We start from the raw sequence: 18,778 nt of genomic DNA on the forward strand, positions 1-18,778 counted from the left end.
ATGTCATTTGTCACCTTGATAAGAGCAGTCTCAGTGCTGTGGTGGGCTCTAAAACCTGACTGGAAAACATCAAAGGAGTTGTTCATTTGGAGAAAGTTCGTAAGCTGTTGGTAAACAGCTTTTTCAAGGACTTTGCCAAAAAAACGGCAGATTTGAGATGGGTCGGAAATTGTTCAGTACTGTGGCATCAAGACTGATCTTCTTTAGGAGAGGCTTAATGACCGCAGTTTTCAACGCGTTTAGGAATGTTCCAGATTGAAGTGACATGTTAACTATGTGAGTGAGTGGTGAAAGTAAACTGTTGAGGACGGACTTTAGAAATCTAGTGGGTAACATGTCCAGGCAGCAAGTAGATGAACTCAGACTGGTAACGATCTCTAAAACAGTTTTGTCAGTTACAGGTGCAAAGTGATTCAGCTCTAAGTGTCTCTGTGGCTGCATGCTTGTTATTTGTGTTGTGAAATAGATGGCATTTTTGATGCCCTGAACTTTGTCATTAAAGAAAACTGCAAACTCATTACATTTAGATGTGGAAATCAGTTCTAGTGGCAGTGGAGCTGGAGGGTTTGTTAATCTGTTCACTGTTGCAAACAGGACACGAGAGTTGTTACTGCAATTACCAATAATGTCCGAAAAATACTTCTCTCTTGTTTTACTCAAAGTGTACTTGTACATATGCATATGCAATATATACATATTACACAAAATGGACTCTTGTGAGCTTTAAGCTATGTTTTTACTGCCTCAAAAACATGCCTGGAATCATGTTTTGCTTCATTCACACACACATGTTTTTGTAATCCTTTATTATTCAGATCTCTAAAGCGCAAAATGCTCTGTTCCACCTCGTATGGAAGTGGTATGAAGCAGCACTCTCCATATTATCACATGACACAAGGTGGAGTTCTGTTTTTGTTTAGTTTTTGTTTAAGAGAAGGACTCATCCTCAATATGCAGAGTTTTTGTGTTAAACATGTGTGAATGAAACAAAACACAACCTCAGATATGTTTCTGATGAGGAAATGTTATGACATAAATCTCACAGGAGTCAGTTTTGCATAATATAGGACCTGTTTAAAAGTAAAGGGAATTTATGAATTTTCCATAATTTATGCAGCAAATGTCATCTATACTGAACCTATGGAAAAACAGAAGACCCAGACCATGCCTTGTTGTCCCCAGGTGCGCTCTAACCTGCAGCGGGTGAGCCAGTATCCCAAGGGTGCTGTGCAGAAGCGTCTGGCTGCCTACCTGATGCTGATGAGGAGCTACGAGGACAGTGATGTGGAGATGGTGAAGAGGCTGCTAGAGAAAGAACAGAACCCCCAGGTCAAGGCCTTCATCGTCTCTCACCTGTACAACATCCTGACGTCAGAAGAGCAGAGTCTGCAGGAGTAAGCACTATAGTGTTGGAAACATACTAACACTTCCAAATCCATTTTTATACTAAGCAATAGAGTTGTCAAAACTTAGTATTGAAAATCTATTATTATTTGCTAAAAATGTGTCTATTTAGTCTGTTATTATTGTGCTATCTAAATTGGTATTGAGTAGTCAGTTCCTTAGTATCGAAATTGAGTGTGAAATTTAGTATCTTCTAAGGAATAGACTCTACTCAATACCAATTCCAATACCACCATGATATAAAAAAAAAAACACTAAATAAACAGTGAAATTAGATTTTTAACTACCATTTAGGTAGTACTTTCTGTTCCATTCCCATGTGGTTCCTCAGTGGTCCATGTGTGTTTACTAGTCTATGTGCTCTTCTACTTGTTCTGATACAGAGAAACATCATTCTAAAGACATTCAGGTTCAGTTCTGTCCTGTGACTTTTTTAGTAAGTTTGTATGTATGTAGGTATTTAGTATACTAGTTTTAGTATCTGATTTTCAATACTTTTGACAATTCTTTTCAAACATAAATTGCGAATCTACCGTTTTTTTCAGACTATAAGCCTCTCCTGAGTATAAGTCACTCCAGCTAAAAATGTGTAATGAAGAAGAAAAAAACATGTATAAGTCACACTGTACTGGACTATAAGTCTCACTTTCTGGGGGAAATTTATTTGATCAAATCAGAGACCAGGAACCAACATTTCATCATAAAATTCAAGTTCTAGTAAAAACATAGAAGAGAGAACAACAGTCTGTTAACGTCACATATGAACAGTTCTTCAGATAAACTCTAACATAAACAACAGAAGTTTTACCAAACTCTCCATCTCACTCCAAATCACTAAATCCATTCAATTCTTCATCCTCGGTGTCACTTCTGAACAACTCTCCCTCGACCTCCGGAGGTAAACGGAGCGCCGCTTCCTCTTCTGTGTCGCTGTCGTCAGACTCAGCATCAGTTCCAGTTAGAATTATTGGGGCCTTTCTGAATCCTGACAGGATGGTTTCAGTGTCACTGAAGTTCAGGCTTTGTTCATCCATCCAGTGAAGTGACAGTGGTACAGGAGGAACAGGAGCAGCACATATTGACACACAAGACTAGAGCCTCTCGTCGCTTCAGTGTGAACATTTTAATATATAAGTTGCGCCTGAGTACAAATCACAGGAAACACCCAAACCATGACAAAAGTGCGACTTATAGCCTGAAAAATATGGTAATCACAATTGAAATGCTTTCTGGAAAAATCGCAATTCACTTTTTTCAGCTTCATCTGTGCTTGCATTGTCATGCGCTGCTCTTGCCCAGTTGAATCCCTGGTTTTCAGTGAGGTGTTTGTGCTCCCAGGTTGCGTTCCAAGCTGGAGGAGGCACTGACGGACATTGTGGTCGCCCCTCCTGGTCTACAGATGTCCAATTCTCAGAACTTCAGATTGCCCGGTGTCCAGGGAAACCTCATCTTTGACGTCAACAGCCAGCTGCCCCGTGAGGTCCTCCTGGAGACCACACTGGATGCCTTTGGATACAAGATGGACGTTTTTGAGGTACATGCACATGAGTTTAATTCAGTGGTTTGAGAATAAATGTTACTGCTATCAAAATCACTCCATCTTTGAACAAAAAAGGGCGTCTAAGCCTGAACCCGTCATTTACAGCTCCATCCTCATACCAAAACCAAGAAATCAATTGTTTCCTCATCACAAACAGAACTGGAGTTGTGTTTTGTTTCATTCACATGTTTAACACACAAACCTGCACATTTAGGCTGAGTTTGTTATGTCATGTGGTAAAACAGGGTGGAACAGAGCAGTTTGAGCTTTGAAGATGTAGACAGACTAATAATAAAGAGTTACTCAAACATGTGTGAATGAAACAAAACACTACTCTGGGTGTGTTTAGGATGAGGTAACAACATTATAACATGGCTTAAAGTTCACAAGAATCAATTTTGCCTCCAAACAGAGCTATAAGTGACTCACAAGAACTGATTCTCTCCAAAAAACATTTATCCAGTTGAAAAATCTCTACTTTCTTTTACAATGAAACCGACCTGGACTATTGAGGGATTACACAGACAAAGCCTGGACAGTCTTTGACGTTACCTCTCCTCATATCCTGTGTGCAGCTGGGTATGGAAGGCAAAGGTTTCGAGCCCACAGTGGAGGCTCTGTTCGGGAAGAATGGCTTTTTCCCCGATACCATCTCCAAAGCTCTGTACTGGAGCGAGGACAAGATGCCCCCTAAAGTGCAGGAGATGTTCAGCAAGTGGACAGCGCCGTTCAAAGTGGAGGGACAACAGGTATGTGTAGAAGGTCCCATCTGTGGTTTGTACATGCTGTCTGACAAACATAGATTTAAAGGTACAGGTTCTGGCCTTGACCAGAGAACAGACCAGGTACACAGAAAAAGGGGAGGCTTCCCACCAGCAGGAGCCTAAATACAGCAGGTTACATTTAACATACCATGTAAAATACATTAGATGCAAAATACATTAGAGAAAGGGACACAAATACACAGTGACATACCGAGCTAACTTCATCACGGCACACCACCTAAACACGCCAAGCACTGCCCAGTGCCGAGTCACGGATGTTAAAAACACAATCCCCGTTAGTTTCACGCTGGAGCCAAAAAGACAATTTCCCTCCATTTTCAATTTTCCCAATTTACCCCCACGATGCTCGTACACCCTCTGCACTCACTGGGCTTGACACCTTACAGCAGCAATCTTAGTGCTCCACCAGCATTTGATGGAGAAAAGAGTTCAGGAGGGAGGGATAGAGCATTGGCACCTTTTTTATTGGCGGGTTTATGGTCAATAAACCCAATACTGTTACTTTAGGACAAGATTGTCATTGTTCATGTAGTGATTCTTTTTGCTTATTTTGGTGTATCTTTTTCCTTTAGTGTTGTGTGCCCGTTTATTTAGAAATGTTCCTGTCTGCTTGTAGTTTTGAGTCTTGATCGTTTGCCTTTTGCCTGTTGCTTACAGGTGTCAGAGGATCTGATCAGAGAAATTGTGCGTAACTTTAACAAGCTGCTGAAGGACCTCCAGAGCGCTGAGGCCCCAGACGCCATGGCCTACCTCCGCCTCTTGGGCACCGAGCTGGGCTACATCAAGACCAACGAGCTGGAGTCTATGGCCCAGAACATCCGCATGTACGCTGAGATCTTCTCCTACCTGTTACCACGAGAAGAGGTGAGTGAACACATCAGGACATAGTAGGCTGGTCATGATAATGATTATATTCACTTATTACATATTACCTGTTAACACATAACCTTTTAGAGTTTTCAAAATGCTATATTCACCGAAAAATACAGATGAACATTTTAAAGTTTCGCTTATGTTTTTGGGTCTCCCTCCCACTAACACAGTTAGTGTGCTAATGAAACTACTGCACACTGCATCAGGTTGGTTCAGCTCTGTATCATGTTTTTGTATATTTATGGAGAATTGTCGAGAGCATGTGGGAGCATGGGGGATGTAGGACTGTAGGTGGAGCCTTGTACAGAATCTTACAGCTAACCTGAAGAGGCCTGAGGAGGTTTTAGATGTTTGAATAATCTAGCATTCTCTCCCTGGCCTTATCGGAGCCCTCCTTATGGATAGCTGTATAATCCTGTACAAGCCTGCATCACCCATGCTCCCACACGACCATTTTTCATAAGTATCAAAAAGAAATTTACAAAACAATACACTACAACTTCACAAACCTGATGCAATGTGCAGTAGTTTCATTAGCGGGATGCAGGGGACTGAGGATGTTGAAAACAAAACAGAAACTGATAAAACATGTTAATATGTTGTTTTATAAGTTTCAATAAAATGTAACATGGTGATCTAAATCTGTTAATTAAATGGTTTAACCTTTGCTTTAGTAATACTGAAGTTGACGTAGCGCTAATTGAAAGGTTTATTAACACTCTGTAATGCCACAGAGAAAAGGGTTGTTGGTTTTACTCCGCACACTGAACACATTGTGAGGATGCTGTGATTTTCCCACAGATTTTGTCCTTCCTGAACGGAAACAATGAACTGTTTGCCCACTACATGTTCATGGACAACAAGTTCACTGTTCCCACTGCCTCTGGTCTGCCCCTGAGCTTTCACCTGACGGGCACCTTCACCCCCGGCATCAAGGGAAGAGTCACCTTTGACCCTGCAACGGTATGGATGGAAACATATATTACTACTAGAACTTTTATAGACTTTAGGGACTCCTGTTTCTTATGGGCCATTTATCAGCCTTTTTACCTTTACCGAACTTAATTATATCAGTACTTGTAATTCTAGTTGAGTAATATAATTTTGCAATAATTGTACTAATAAACCGAGGTAGTTAGAGGAGCCAAAAGTTGTACTGAAGTAAGAGTAATGTAGCTTTCAAGTGAACAGCTCCTTTTCCCTTTAGTTCATTAGAGATCGGCAATTCCAGGTCTGAAATCATCCAAATGATTCTAGTGAAGGTGTGTGGAGTTTATTTGTTGTTTTTGTTTATTTATATAGATCCCACTGGCTGCAGGCCATGATATCAGATAGTCTTCCTGGGTCCACTCAAATTTAAAGCTTCCATTTAATCAGTACAAATATATATATTCATTAAATTGGTATTTCATTGCAAAAAAAATCGCGTTACCTTAAAAATAATCACATTTGAGTTCAGCTGCACAGTTACAGTTCAATAACAGTCCATTTCAACTTCACTGAACACGTGACACATGCGTTTTAAATAGTTGTTTGGTTTTAAGATGCCGTATTATTTCAATAAAAACACTTTCTTCATAAAGTTTGTCCTGGGATAAGGTGCAGTTAAGTTCTCAGTAGTAACAGTTCTAGTGCCACAGAATTACAGTACACTATTTAACAGGGATGTAACAATATCTAAATCTCTCGGGACGATATTTTCACGATATTCATCTCACAGTACGATATTTATTGCGATATTTTGGAGAGGCAAATATAATTGTAGTTAGGACACTTTTTTGCTTTTAAAATACATACAAGATTTAGTGCAAATTATTACTGACATAATCCCAAGAATTCAAGTAAAAAACATATTTCTTCATGTTGTCTGCACTGAAATACATCATGGGATATGTTTTTGGCTCCTATAAAAAATACATTTAAGCAAAGAAACTTGTAATCCAATATATTGTGACAGCCCACAATATTATTATGAGACTTTTAACAATACAATCACGATATTTTGGTTATTGTTACATCCCTACTATTTAATGAAATATAAAAGCAGGTGTTTTTAAGGTCAGAGTGTTGTACAACAAGGTGTCCAGTGTAACTTGTACTCTTTGATTTAAACTGAGCCATAACATAGTGGAGTGTCACGTTTGACATAATGACAACACTGTTTTAGTTTAAAAACATAGTAGAGCACTTCCTGTATTACCACATGACATCATAAGGTGGTGTTTCCTGAGAGAAGAACACAGCCTAAATATGCATATCAAGGGATGTTTTTGAGGCGTACCCTTTAACGTGATTTTATTTTTACAAACAGTTAGTATGTTACATCAGTTATTATGTGGGATTTCTGTTAACAATCCTACTTTCAAGCTACAGTAGTTACGAGGATCTGCTCCTTCTCTCTCCTCCAAACTGATTTCCTGTGGTGTTGCTGTAACAGAAGGGGCTGTGGTTCAGGCCCTCTGCTGGACTGGAGGTCATGACGCAGATGGGCGTGTGCACGTGCCTGAGATGGTGAGATCTTCTGTGGAGATGACCACCGAGCTTTTCCACGAAAGCTCCTTCAATGCCAGGATCACCATGCAGCCAGGCCAGCTCAACCTGCACATGTCTGCGCCCAGAGACAAGATCAAGCTCCTGCACGTCAAGTATGTGGGTTTTTGTGTTTGTTTGTTTTCAGAAAGTAGATGTGTGTTTGGTTTTCATTTGGTGTTATCAGAGGAGGACAGTACTCAATTACATTTACATTTACATAAATATTATTTAAATAACTCTTCAACTCTGGAGTAAAAGTTGTGCTTCCTCTTCTCACTGTGAGGAAGTGACAAAAATGTTATGTTGACAATATGAAATTATTTGAACATTGTCCTGTAATGTATTTTTTTATTTTCTTGTAATGTTTTTTCTTCAAATTGCTATGGCTCGTACCTGGACAACAGAGAGCTTACACAACCTTCAAATGACACTAATCTGAAATTAGAAATTAGATGTTACATCCTGACAGTTACTTTTTAAGTTACTTGAGTAATAATTTTCCTAAATAATTTCTTACTCTTACTTGAACATATTCTTGGACCACTACTTTGTACTTTTGTTTGAGTAATATCATTGTGAAGTAATGTTACTCATACTTGAGTACAATGTTTGGCTACTCTGCGCACCTCTTGAAATTGCTCAAACAGTTGTCTCTTTCTCTGATACAAAATATGTGTTCGGGTTCAGGAATGATGTGAAGATCCTTGGTCTGAACAAAATCTCTGTGATCAAGCCGACGTACTCGGCGCTGAACTGCCAGACCCAGATGCCTGGGATGAAGCTGTGCTACACTGAGTATGGAGCCGACTTTTTCCTGAACGAAGCCGCAAGGTAAGGACACAGATACATCATTTTAGTACATTAAAGGGTCCATATTACACTATCGTCTGATCTACAGTATGTTACATAATGTTAACAACATACAGAAGTGTGTTTTGTTACATTCACATATGTTTGAGTAACCCTTTATTATTAGTCCGTCAACATCTCCAAATCAAACCAGCTCCACCTTAATATGTCATGAGCTGTCAAGATAACAGCTGCCTTGTACCTTTAGTTCAGTAGAGATCGGCAATTCTAGGGCAATTGTCCAAATGATTCTAATGAAGCTGTAAGGACGTTAATGACATCACAAGGTGGACCAGAGTGTTTTCTGATTGAGAGCAGAACTGGATCTAAACTAAACTAAATGTGCAGGGTTTGTGTGTTAAACATGTGAATGAAAGAAAACACAACTCCAACCCCAGCTCCAGGTCTGTTTGTGATGAGGAAACAACATTAGAACACAGATCAGAAAACATTATTGTTATTCAGTGTAAATATATGCATTTGATTTGGATGTGTTATTCTTTCTCATTAGTTATACGTTGGACATCGTACCATTGGGTGAAGATGCTGAATACACCGCCAGCATCAGCTACAACCTCGTGAATGAAGGAAAAGAAGGCCGCCACAAAGTGGACACAGTCAGCGTAGCCCTGAGAGTTACGGGCGGTAAGGACACGCTTGTCTATTGTGCTATAAAGTTTGAAATCATCTTGTGAAATGGGCTTTCACTAGTTTCTATCTGGTAGAACTTTATAAAGGTACTGTACCTGTTTACTTGTCTTAAACCGTGAAAAATAGTGACCCAAAGTTATTCCTGACTTACCTTTTGCATTCAATTATTCACTTATTCAATTCAGTCTAGCAACAAAAGTGTGCTTCCTGATTAACAAACAATAAAATGCTTTACAATTAGATGCAGACAGTACACAGCAGACATATTTTGACCTCTTAGACCTGATTATAAATAAAATACATCTGTATTGTGACAAATCATAGTTTGCTCAAACCATTGGGAAAGTCAAGTACAGAGCCTTTAAGATTTATAAAATGTATAGACCTACTACTATTTTTGTATTTGCTTTAAGGTATTTATTTTCAAAAATGTCAATATTTTTGTCAGTGAGTTGAGCAAGATGGTTAAGAAAAAAATATGATTAGATTGTGATTTAAAATGTCCAAATGATAACATGATGATCCATGGGTGTCATAAATAATAACTATAGAACAGCTTTAATATTCTGATGTTTATCATTGTTTGCAGAGAATAGTTTGTAAAAAAGACCATTTTATTTTAGATTTTACACAAGAAGTCAAACAGGTGCATGTTGTTTTTAGAAGCTGAGCCCATGGAGGCCCTTCTCCTACTCAAGTACAACAGGAACAAGAACGTGCTGAGCTCCCAGCTGCAGATCCCAGACCTGGATGTGGAAACCGGAGTGAGGCTGGGCATGAGCGACAGCAGCTCCAGAGGAAAAACCCTGACGCTGGAAGTGTCCAACCACAATGTGCCCCAGCTGTCCCTGATCGCACGCGCCAAGTCAGTCTGCACACTCACACTCCTGCTGCACTACATTATATAACCATGCATTTTATACGGTTGCAATAATTAAGAATAATCATAACCAGTGGACTTGAAGGGCCCATATTATACTATCTTCTGATCTATGTTATGATATCTGGAGTAGTGTTTAGTTTCATTCACACAATTTTAACACTCAAACCCTGCGTATCTACTTACTTTTTACCTTCAGTTCAGTAGAGATACCAGGGCTGAATATCACACAAATTGTTCTACCATATTTTCCACACTATAAGTCGCTCTGGAGTATAAATCGCACCAACCAAAAAATGCATAATGAAGAAAAAATAAATAAAAATACATAAGTTGGCCAGAACTATAAGTCGCACTTTTTGGGGGAAATCAAATCAGAGACCAGGAACTGACATTTCATCCTAAAAGTCAAGTTCTAGTAAAAACAATAGAAGAGAGAACAACAGACTGTTAACGTCACATATGAACAGTTCTTCAGAACAAGTTTACAAAACTCTCCATCTCGCTCCAAATCACTAAATCCATTCAATTCTTCATCCTCGGTGTCACTTCTGAACAACTCGGCCTCATCCTCCGGAGGTAAACAGAGTGCCGCTTCCTCTTCTGTGTCGCTGTCAACAGACTCAGCATCAGTTCCAGTTAGAATTATTCTGGACTTTCTGAATCCCGACAGGATGGTTTTGGTTGTCTTTATAAGTTTGTTTAACTGTTAAATTGTTCAGTGGTGCAGAAGTAATGGTGCGATCGACTGACATGATACAGAGAGGACAGAGGCTCTTTCTGCAGGAGACATGTGCAGTAGAGTGAAGTGACAGTGGTACAGGAGGAACAGGAGCAGCAGATACTCACACATAAGACTAGAGCCTCTCAAGGCTGTCAGTGTGAACATTTTAATATATAAGTCACACAGAGTATAAGTTGCAGGAAACACCCAAACCATGAAAAAAGTGGGACTTACAGTCTGAAAAATACTCTAGTTGCGGACAGTGCCAGACTAACCTGCTCTTGTCTCCCCAGGGTGCAGGGCATGACAGAGGGGCTGGCACAGGTGCAGCTGGTTGTGCCCTCCCTCAGCACGGACGCCTCCCTCACGGCCACCATGCGCCGGACCAGCGGGTTGATCTTGGAGCTCAGCACTGACATCAAGCTGCCAGAGACCACCTCCACCCAGAGCATCACCTTCAATTACGGTACCACCATGTCCTGCACGATATGGCTGTTATCAACTACAATACATGCTTTTAACAGAGACAAAACCAGCATTAAAGGACCCATACTATGCTATTTTCTGATCTTTGCTATAATGTAGTTTCCTCATCACAAACAGATCTGGTGTTGTGTTTTGTTACATTCACACAGTTTGAACACACAAACCTGCACATTTAGGCTAAGTTCTACTCTCACAAAAACACTCTGCCCCACCTCATGATGTCATGCCATGTGGTAATGCTTCACTGTGTTTATAAACTCCATACACCTTCACTAGAATCATTTGGATAATTTCAGTCCTGGACCTGCCGATCTCTTTTGAACAAAAGGTAAAAGGAGCTGTTAACTTGAAAACTACTACTTCATGACATCACAAGGATACTGTGTGTGAAAGAAAATACAACTCTGGGTCTGTTTTTGAGGTAACAGCATAATAACATAAATTAAAGCTCACAAGAGTCAATTTTGCATAATATAGGACCTTTAAAATATGAACTTTGAACAGAATCCAACTATAAAAATATAAATGGCTAATCTAGTCATAATTGCAATCATTCAGTCCTAACAGTTGAATAAAGCCTGAGTAAAGCTTAAGTGTTGTTGGTCTTTCAGGAGAGGAGCAGGCAAATGTGAAGCTAATGTCCAGAGTGAACGCAGAGACCAAGGTGCTGGTGGACTACAGTAAAGCTGCCCGGGACTGGCTCCAGCTGTTTGTGAGCGACGTCATGGACCAGAGAGTGGTCAACACAGACATGAAATTGAGACACATCATCAGCAAGGGCCTGGAGGTACGCTCACACCACATATTCATGAGCAGACACGGTACTGCAATGTGTGTCTGATTATGGGAAATATGTGTGCAAACATTTATACAAACTCTTCCTGCAGTCTGAAGGAAGCCACACAAATGCAATCTTATGATGAATTAGAAATCAAATCTACCACATATAAAAACAACATATTGACTTTAAAAATATATAAATGGTTGGAATGGGTGATAAATGTGTTCCAGTATCGGTATCAATACTCATATTATTTATATTTATATTTTTTTGCCAGACTAATGAGTCAAAATGACTATTAATTAGTTGTATGTTACACAAACATGTAATACATTATTTTATATCCCAGATAAATACATTTTGCTATTATTGCTATGGATTAAAAGCAAATATCATTATCGGTCACTGCAGCAGGCCAAATATCAGATATCGAAATTCCCTCCTCAGTATCAGTGCATCTGTGCTCATTTTGTAAATATTTGTTTTTCTGTCTGCGTGAATCAATGAATAAATCCAATACTTAATGTATGTTTTTGATTCATATTGCTTCAGGCCGGTAATATCTGGAAGGACAAGATCATCAGCAACTCTCCCTATGTGGAGGAGATATTGGAAAACATATACGCAAAAATGGAAATGCCTGAAAACCTGTTCATGAACTTGTAAGTAGCCCATACAGTTACACACCTTTTCTTTTACACGACTACAGACTTAACTACATCTACTTGTTGACTTGTGACACGAGTACACATACTATGCTATACTATCAATCCTACCTAACACTACAGCTACCCACAGTGGGTCAAAAATATTGCTTGCAGATAAGGTTAACAAAAAATAAGTGATCAATATAAAAACCAGTTCCAAAACGAGTTCATTTGAAAAGTAAAAAAAACTGAAAAACAGATTACACAAATAGGATAAAATTGTTCTGTACTGGATAAAATCATCTTGGTCTGCATCAGAACTGAAATGTTAATGTGCTTAAAGATGGGGAATTATGCACAAAAGATTTTTGAGCTTTTAACCATGTTATAATGTTGTTCCTTCATCAAAAACATGAGGTTTTAGATGTTTGAGTATGTTAGCAATCTCTCCTGGGCCTTAATCGAAACTCCTTAGCTGTAAAATTCTGTGCAAGGCTCCGCCCACAAGCCTCACCCACGCACCCACACCACAATTTCACATAAACATACAAAAGCATGATGCAAAAGTTACACAGCAACTTGACAAACCTGAGTGACTTAGCATGTATAGTATGTAGCATTTTCAAATCACTAAAATGGTGATCTAAATATCTTATGTGTTGGTGGTTACTGATCTTTAAAAATATTCTTTTAATTGGTATCAAAATTACTATTGAATGTGGAGCTATTGAAATCAAGTTAGAAATGTGACTACTGTGACAACACTACTAATCTTACAGTTACTTTTATTAGCGCTATCCCAAATAGTACAGATGAATACACACTTTTTTTTTTACTTCATACCGTATATTTCACGTTCAAAATTAACCCATAGTTTCTCTAATCTTTCTCCCTCTAGTGAAAGCGACCTGATATACAACTTCAACCAAGACTCCATGATTCTCTACCTCCCAGTGCCTTTTGGCGGCAAGTCTTCAGAGGAGCTTCGCATCCCAGCCACAGTGACCATCCCTCGCATTAACATCCCCCAGATCAACGTGGACTTCAGCTCCAAGGACATCCCCCTCCCCACCTTCACCATGCCAACCGAGTATGAGCTCCTGGTCCCCCTTATGGGCAAAATGGAAATGACAAGCAAATTGGAGAGCAACCTGTACAACTGGAAGGCTGAGGTTTCTGTGGGCAACTACACCGAGGAGTCCCCCAGTTACAAGGCCCAATACACCATCATGGGAGAGGGCCCCATCCCCCTGCTGTCCTTCTCTAATGCTGGTGAGTCAGACTGTGTGGTTGAGGACAATGAGTTTCCAATCAAGACATTTGTATTATTTCCCTCATATATTTAAAATTCCACTGTGTGACACTTGAAAACTGGACAAAAATAAATGTTTTTGTATGGTTTTATAGCGCGCACACACACACACACACAAAAAAAAATAAAAAATGCATATTCACTCTGAGTGGGCTTGCATCTCCATAAACTTGACACTTACGGGCACCTCCTCCTGCATGTCTCCAAGGAAATGTTGTTCATTAGGCAAAAATGCTCCACAAAAATGTTCCACAGTATGAGAGAGAATTCATAAAAGTATGGTTTTAATATTGTATTTCCGTGGAATCGTGCAGGTCATCTTCATATTAGCAAACAAAATACATCCTTAAATGCAAAATTGGCTATAGTTAAGAAAATATAATTAGAAGCAGCAGTATAATATTTTAGATTATACGTTTTTTACACTACATGTGAATTACAGTATGTTCTTTGTATCTTTAACAGGAGCTGCCGAGCTCTTTGAGGAATTCAATGGCGTCACCACATCCCTGTCATTCGCTTTGAAGCATGAACTCCTCCGCTCTGAAATAAATATCCGCAACAACTTTGGCATCGCTGACAACATCTGGTCTGGAGGCAGGATCACCATGACCGCCAAAGCCCCAGGAGTTGATACTTCAATGAGCGCCTCCACACAGTTCACCCTCACACCCGTCATGCTTTCTGCAGACATGAATTCTGACTCTAGCGTAACCGTCGGACCAATCGAAGCCACCTGCACATCCCAGAATACCTTCTCCTTTGAGCCGGCTAAGAGGGAAGCTAAAGCCGAAAGCACTGTCAGGATCAACTCTGACATTGTGAAGCTAGCCAACAAAATCAAGATGTCCTACGCTAACAATGAGCTGATCATGGACTCAAACACCAACATGAACAGCGAGCCACTCAAGCATACCACCAAAATCAGCGTAGTGTACAAGGACGTTAACCTTATCATTAAGTCCGAATCTGTGACCAAAGCTAGTGAGGAGAAAATGCTGCGTAGTCAGATGGAGTTGCTCGCATCTAAAGAGCAAGTGTCATTGAAAATGGAAAACCAAGCTGATGATTCTTCAAACCGTGCTTACTCCCTGCTCACCGGCTCCCTAACCCCATCCGGTTTGGAGGTCAACTCAGATGCTTCGGTTAACGTCTTCTCCAGCCTGGCCTCTCACAAAGCTACCCTGACCTTTGATAGCACAGGCCTGACCACTAGCTGCACCACCACTGCCCAAGTTGCCCCTCTCACTTTTGAAAATGTCTTCCATGCAGGAGCAGACTCTGCTGGGGCTACAATGTCTCTTTCAACCAAAGGAGGCATCAGAGAGAACAAGGCTGAGCTGAATGTTGAGGGAAAAATCGCAAGCTCCGAAGTCTACCTTAACAGCATTATGAAGGGCAATGTCTTCGACCTAAACGGAAGGAACAGAGTGAACTTGAGGCTGAACGAAGATGGTCTGATTGCCTCAAACAACATGGTGGCCTCTTTCAACGAAATCAGCACCAAGAACTCCCACACTCTGTCTCTCACCATGAAGTCTCTCACTCTCCAATCCAAGACGGACAACTTCCTGAACAGTGAAAACACCTACATGCATGATATTACGGTCAATGTCGAGCGCTTCTCCACTAATGGCATCATGAAAAATGAGATGAAGATTGTCAACATAAACTTCATCAACGATGCACAGTTCAAAGCAGAGCCCTACAACATGGAGTTGATTGGTACAACTACAGGCAGATACAATGACGAGGAAATGCGCCATACCTACGAACTCAAGTTTGTTGAGATGAGCTTGTCAGCCAAATATAACACCAACGGCAAACTGCTGGAGCACCACGTCACACACGCTGCTGATCTGGAGATTTCTGGTCTGACTATGAAGTTCAACGATGCTGCTACCATAAACTCCCCAATCCTGCGCTTCGACAGCACCTTCAAATCCAGCGCAGCACCCTTCATGCTGAACGTTGATGCCATCTGCAACTCCAATGTCGATTACAACTTCTACGGGGAGAAAAACGCCCAAATGTATGGCAAATTTTTGATGAAAGCCGAGCCACTGATGTTTACCCATGCTTTGGAACACAGAGCCTCTGCCAACATGAAAAACACACAGGGAGAACTGACCGTCCAGGCCAGCATGGACAATAAGTTTGATAGCTTGGTCACACTGAAAGAGCAAAGTGTCAACCTGAAAATTACATCCAATGTGAATGAGCACACTTTCAATCATGAATTAAATGCCTTCAACAACGCAGAGAAAGTTGGTGTTGAGATGACCAATGCTGCATCTACGTCACTATTAGCTGAGAAAAACAGAGACTATAGCCTTTCTGGTTTCGTGGTCTATGAGAAGAATGGAGAAAGCCACATCATGATCCCTTTCATTGAGTATTTGCCAGCAGTGGTTGAAAACATCAGAAACGCAATGATTAGCATTATGGACCGAGGCATCAATGGCGTGAAAGACCTTGACAACAAGTACCAAATTAGCACAAGACTTCACAGGAAAATCACAGAGCTGAAAGAGGTCATTGACAACTTTGATGCAAACCTTTTTGTCCAAGATATCAAGAAGTTCCTCAGCTCCATCGAAAGCTCAATCACCAATCTGACCTCCAAGTTCCCCAAGGACAAAGTTGTGGCTATGCTGAAATCCGTCAAGGAGATGATCATGACTTGGATGAAGAAATACAACCTGGTCGAGAGGTTCAACATCTTATATGGCAAAATGGAGGAGATCTTGTCCAATTATGAAGTGGAGAAAATGATTGGTGCTTTTATGGATGAATTGGTAAAGATCATGAAGCAGTACCAAGTGCGGGAGAAAATTCAAACCATCTTCACTGCTGTTAAGTCCATCGACATCAAGCCAGTCATCAGTAGAGTGATGCTGCCAGTTCAGGGTTTGTTAGAGGAACTGTACGCTGTTGACTTCAAGCAATTTATCGAAGATATTAGCGACTTTGTCTTGAGAATGCTGCAGAATGTCAGATCTTTTGACTATGAGACACTGTCCAGAGAGGTGACCGAGACCCTGAAAGAGATGAGCGCTGTTCCATGTCTAGGAAAGCTGTTGGGAGAAGTCAAAGTGGTTTCCCCGCATTACAAGATGAAGACCAATATCAACTTTGAGAATAACACAGTTAGCTCAGACACCCCAGACTTCCTGTTCAGCCTTAAATCGAATGCTGAGTCCATACTGAAACCACTTGAATACACTCTTGATGCCTCTGCTAATATCGGCCTGCCAAGAATGAGCCATTTGACTGCTGCTGAAAGCATCAAGTTCGACCATTATGCATTTGAGCTGGACTACCAAGCTTCCGCAAGTATCTACAGGCACTCTGCTTTGGCATCTGCTGAAACAACTGCAAAGGCTGACACTGAGCTGTACAAGGGAGAGTTCATCAACAAAGCTTCCCTCACCATGGAGAGTGGTGTCTCTTCCAAAATGGAGACCAACTACAAACAAGACGTTCGATTCCCACCTCTTAGAATCTTCACCGACATGGTCCTGAACCAAATTACAACTCTGGAGATACAGGATGGCAGTGCTACTTTGAGACTGGAGAATGCTGCTGATGGTAAAGTGAACAGTGATGAGGCCAACCATAAGTCCGACATGGAAGTTGTTTTTGATCTCCATACGGCTAAGATCTCCTTCAGTGGAGCTACCGGTGCTAACAGCATTAAAGTTATTGAGAAACTGAACGCAGACATTTGCATCTTCCGACACCTTATCCTTGATGCAAAGATGGAAACTGAAGCACCATTCATTAAAAACAATGTCGCAGAGGTTAAATTCCAGGCAAAGGCCGAGGACATGAGCATTGACTTCACCGCCTCCCACAATGCAGAGCTTGTTGGTGAAATTGAAGGAAAGCTTATTAAATTGATCATATCCTTGGTCATTCCAGATGATGTCGTCGAACCTTGGAAGCTCTCAGGCAAAGCAGATCTCCAAAATGTCTTATCTCTTGCCCTGAACCCGATGGAGCAGAGGGCTAGCTGGACAAGCCTGGCTCGATTCAACCAGTACAAATACTCCCATCTGTTTAACATGGAAAACATAGAGAGAGAAATAAACATTGTGTACGAAATCAATGGAGAGGCCAATCTGGATGTGCTAAAAAAACGAGTTACTATCCCTGAAATTGAACTGCCATATTTGGATATCACTATCCCGAGAATGGACGACGTTTCTCTGTGGGAGGATGCAGGTCTCGGCGATTTCTTTATCACCACCCAGCAAACTCTTGACGTCAACGGCAATTTGAAGTACGCGAAAAACCCAGACATGATCATCATCAATGTGGAACCTGTCATCAATGCCATCAACAGGAACACCAGAGCTTTCCACAAATACATGCTTATAGGAAAAGACAAAGCCGCTACCCTTCTTGCTCAAACTTATGGTAAAGCAAGAGATGAGTATGAGAAGTACAGTATGGAGCTGCCTAAGACAATCACGATCCCAGCACACAGGATCCCAGTCGTAAATGTTGAAATGTCCACCTACACCATCCCTCTGCCTGATGCTACCTTGGTCAAAATGCCATCTTTCCACATTCCGTCTGCTCTGAGCAAACTGACCTTCCCCAAAGTTACCCTGCCAGAAATTAACAGCATCAAGATCCCACGTTTGGGAGACATGACATACGAGTTCTCCATGAAGACTGCAATGCTGACACTCAAAACTAACGCTGGCCTTGACAACACTGAAGAAGCTGTGACCATGAAGCTGGATGCTACCGCAACGTCTGAGTTTGAGATACTCAATGGAAATCTTGACACCACTGTTGTTATCAAGACCAACGATGCGCTGAAGATGAATTCCAATATGGCAGCAAGGCACGCTATGGTAGAGTTCAACCACAACAACGCTATCATCCTTTATCCCACCGTGGAACTTGAAATGACCAACTCCTTGATGCTTCTAACGTCCTACAACCTTGAGCAGTCCGTGCAGGTCAACAGAAACAATGGTCTGCTGGTTTCCCTGTCCAATCCATCCGGACTCATCGGAGCTCAGATCAGTCCCAGATCCCTGACTGCTGTGAAGGCTAGAGTCTACGGACGCTACCCGGTAAGGATTACACCTGTTATAGAGTCACAATGGACATATTATTAGTAGTAGTAACATCTGAAGTAATACAGTTTTGACTAACAGCTGCTATAATCGTTGGATTATTTTCAGTATTATTAGTAGTATCAGCCTTACTTTTACAGCTGTTTACGTATTGGCATTGCAGTCATATAGGCCTAAACAGATCAAATAATTGGTTGTTATAATATTGTAGTAGAATT

General features: G+C 40.8%; 1 protein-coding gene across 1 annotated transcript in view; it reads left to right on the plus strand.

Annotated features, from left to right (window-relative positions):
• Positions 1-18,778, plus strand: part of LOC110173931 (apolipoprotein B-100-like) — a 36,344-nt gene that overhangs the window by 15,903 nt on the left and 1,663 nt on the right. Inside the window, 15 exon segments of the mRNA XM_020939955.2 lie at positions 1,183-1,394; positions 2,743-2,938; positions 3,520-3,693; positions 4,387-4,593; positions 5,404-5,565; positions 7,040-7,093; positions 7,096-7,247; positions 7,822-7,965; positions 8,495-8,628; positions 9,298-9,499; positions 10,532-10,704; positions 11,336-11,511; positions 12,058-12,167; positions 13,051-13,424; positions 13,930-18,557. Coding sequence (XP_020795614.2) covers positions 1,183-1,394; positions 2,743-2,938; positions 3,520-3,693; positions 4,387-4,593; positions 5,404-5,565; positions 7,040-7,093; positions 7,096-7,247; positions 7,822-7,965; positions 8,495-8,628; positions 9,298-9,499; positions 10,532-10,704; positions 11,336-11,511; positions 12,058-12,167; positions 13,051-13,424; positions 13,930-18,557 — 7,098 coding nt within the window.

The sequence above is a fragment of the Boleophthalmus pectinirostris genome, unplaced genomic scaffold, assembly GCF_026225935.1.
Source record: "Boleophthalmus pectinirostris isolate CB_2022bp ecotype Guang Dong unplaced genomic scaffold, ASM2622593v1 HiC_scaffold_13, whole genome shotgun sequence".
NCBI classification, from domain to species: domain Eukaryota; kingdom Metazoa; phylum Chordata; class Actinopteri; order Gobiiformes; family Gobiidae; genus Boleophthalmus; species Boleophthalmus pectinirostris.